Below are 2,310 nucleotides of genomic sequence, written 5' to 3'. Positions count from 1 at the left end.
TAAATTATTCTTTAAAAACCTAGGTGTACTTAGATTTGATATGAAGATATCCACTGTTATCTTTCTTTTGGGGAATATTTTTCTGAGTAAATTAAGAAATAATAGCCTTCTCTTAAAGTTTTTTCAAAAATTTTTCATGTTTTTTTTTTTTTTTTTCTTAGTTTACCCTGTTTTTTTTTAAATTTTAGTTTGAATTTCATGTTATTTCTGTTTTTCGTCATACACTTCTAATAACATCAACATGTTTGTGATTAGACTTGGGATCTACAAATGCCACTAGTGCTATTAGTCAGATAACAATGGTGTCAGCAACAAACCAACCACAAAATGAAAATCAGACAGAAAATGATGATTTTGATATGTTTGCCCAGTCTCGAAATATTTCATGTGAACAAACCAGAACAAGGTAATTCTTCACTTCAGTGAAGTTTAAATGTGATATTATTCCATATTTTAAATATCTTTTTAGTTGTCTTTTGTAAATTTAGAATTTAGTATTCATAAAATATTAAAAAAGAAATTAAATGGCTGAACATTTTTGTATTGCTTCATACTATTTTGGTGTTGATATTATTTACATTTTTATGCTCCAATCAAAAATATAGGTACAGCATTAATGGAAAGGACCATATTTTAATACTGGAGTAGTATAACATTTGTCTTTAATTATATCCTTGACTCTGTTACTAACAATTGTCTTTAACTTTTTATACACTTCTGCTGGAACAAATGAGCCAAACTGTGAATCTGGGGTTCTGTGGTTTGCACCCCTTTACTTGGTCTAACAAGAGTTAGATGTGGTGGTGGTGGTGGGTGGGTAGGTGGGGTGCGTGTTGACTAGATGCCTTCTCTCAAGTCTATCATTTCAGATTTAGGGATGGCTAATACAGATAGCCTCAAGTACAGCCTATAGCTTTGCACAGAATTCCATAAAGAAACAACAAACAAAAAAGCTGTAACAGACTATTGCTATCTATGCAAAGGAGCTCCAAGTGTAATGCATTTTTTTCAAAACATTATAGAATGATTAATTTGAATTTAAGTCAAAGCTTTGTGTTGGCCAGACACTGGATGTTATTTGTCTCAAACTAATGGTTCATTAAAGTGTTTAAATAGGTATAGTTTTTCTCAAGGAAATTTCATCAATGAAAACATTGCAGAATTTTTCAGAATGTCTCAATACAACATAACATTATTAATTTTCTTAATGCTTTCCCAACTGACTGGTGCACACTCACAAATAAATTTTAAAATATAGATAATTCTATTTCAACAATGTGTTTACTAAAAATATTGCAGACTTTATTATTTTGCATTCTATAATCCTTATCTAGTGTACTTTGTGAGTAAAAATTCAAAAATATTTAAACTTTCATTTCTGTCATGTCTATAGCTGGTGGAACCATAAACATCACACTTGTAGGTTTTGTAAATTTTTTTTATGCCTTCTAAGCTTATACTTATTTCTGCCAGTCAGCTTTCAACATTTTTAACCAGCTTGAAATTTATTTTATATTTCTTGCTTTCTCCAACTGTGTATTCATTAGTTTAACTTGCATTTATTGTACTGCCGAAGAGGATTTTGGAAACTTTGATGGGCTCTCTGCTTTGAAAAGGAACATAGCCAATAGTCATTAATCATCAGAAAGTTAGATGCTAATCTTTAATGTTATGTTATCTCAAATCACCAAGAAAAGTTTTTGAAATACTTCCCAATTATTTTGTAGGCTTGGGATTTTGTGTATAGTTAATAATGATGTTCTTTTTATTCCTTATAATGTTTTTTCTGTATTATGACTGAAAACTTAGGAATTTTCTTTTATGGCAAGACATCAGTTATGGATATTGAGAAAACCTGTGATGACAAATTTTTCAGATGACAAAAATCCTTTTTTGTTGAATATATTGTTGAGCTTATTTAAAATCATTTTTATTCATTGAAAATAAGCTATAATTACTAGATGTAAAGTGATCTCAACTAAAAGTATTATTGACAAAATGTCATGTTACAAAGTCTGACAAAAGTAATTCTGTTACAATATTGAAAGGTGAGGTCACTGATCACAAATAAATCTTTTACCATACTGTGTTTGTATCATTTAAATGGAAAGTTGGCTGCATCAATTGGCAGATTAAAGTATCAAAAGAAATATATTGAGGAACATCAAACAAGTTAAAACTGATTGGATATATATACAATGCAACTTCCTGATCAATGATAAAATTATATATGTATATACACACACACACACACACACACACACACACACATATATATATATATATATATATATATATATATATATGTGT

The 2,310-nt window shown here is 29.1% G+C and overlaps 1 protein-coding gene across 2 annotated transcripts in view; it reads left to right on the top strand.

The window, feature by feature from the left end:
* The window catches only part of LOC106471177 (TOM1-like protein 2), a 74,327-nt gene that overhangs the window by 37,203 nt on the left and 34,814 nt on the right, over positions 1–2,310 (top strand). For both annotated transcript variants that reach the window (XM_013931767.2, XM_022399812.1), the window contains exon 11: positions 256–406. In XM_013931767.2, coding sequence (XP_013787221.1) covers positions 256–406 — 151 coding nt within the window. The remainder of the gene's footprint in view (positions 1–255; positions 407–2,310) is intronic.

Source organism: Limulus polyphemus, unplaced genomic scaffold (genome assembly GCF_000517525.1).
Source record: "Limulus polyphemus unplaced genomic scaffold, Limulus_polyphemus-2.1.2 Scaffold4458, whole genome shotgun sequence".
In the NCBI taxonomy this organism is placed as follows: Eukaryota; Metazoa; Arthropoda; class Merostomata; order Xiphosura; family Limulidae; genus Limulus; species Limulus polyphemus.
This window is presented reverse-complemented; position numbering and strand designations above follow the sequence as displayed.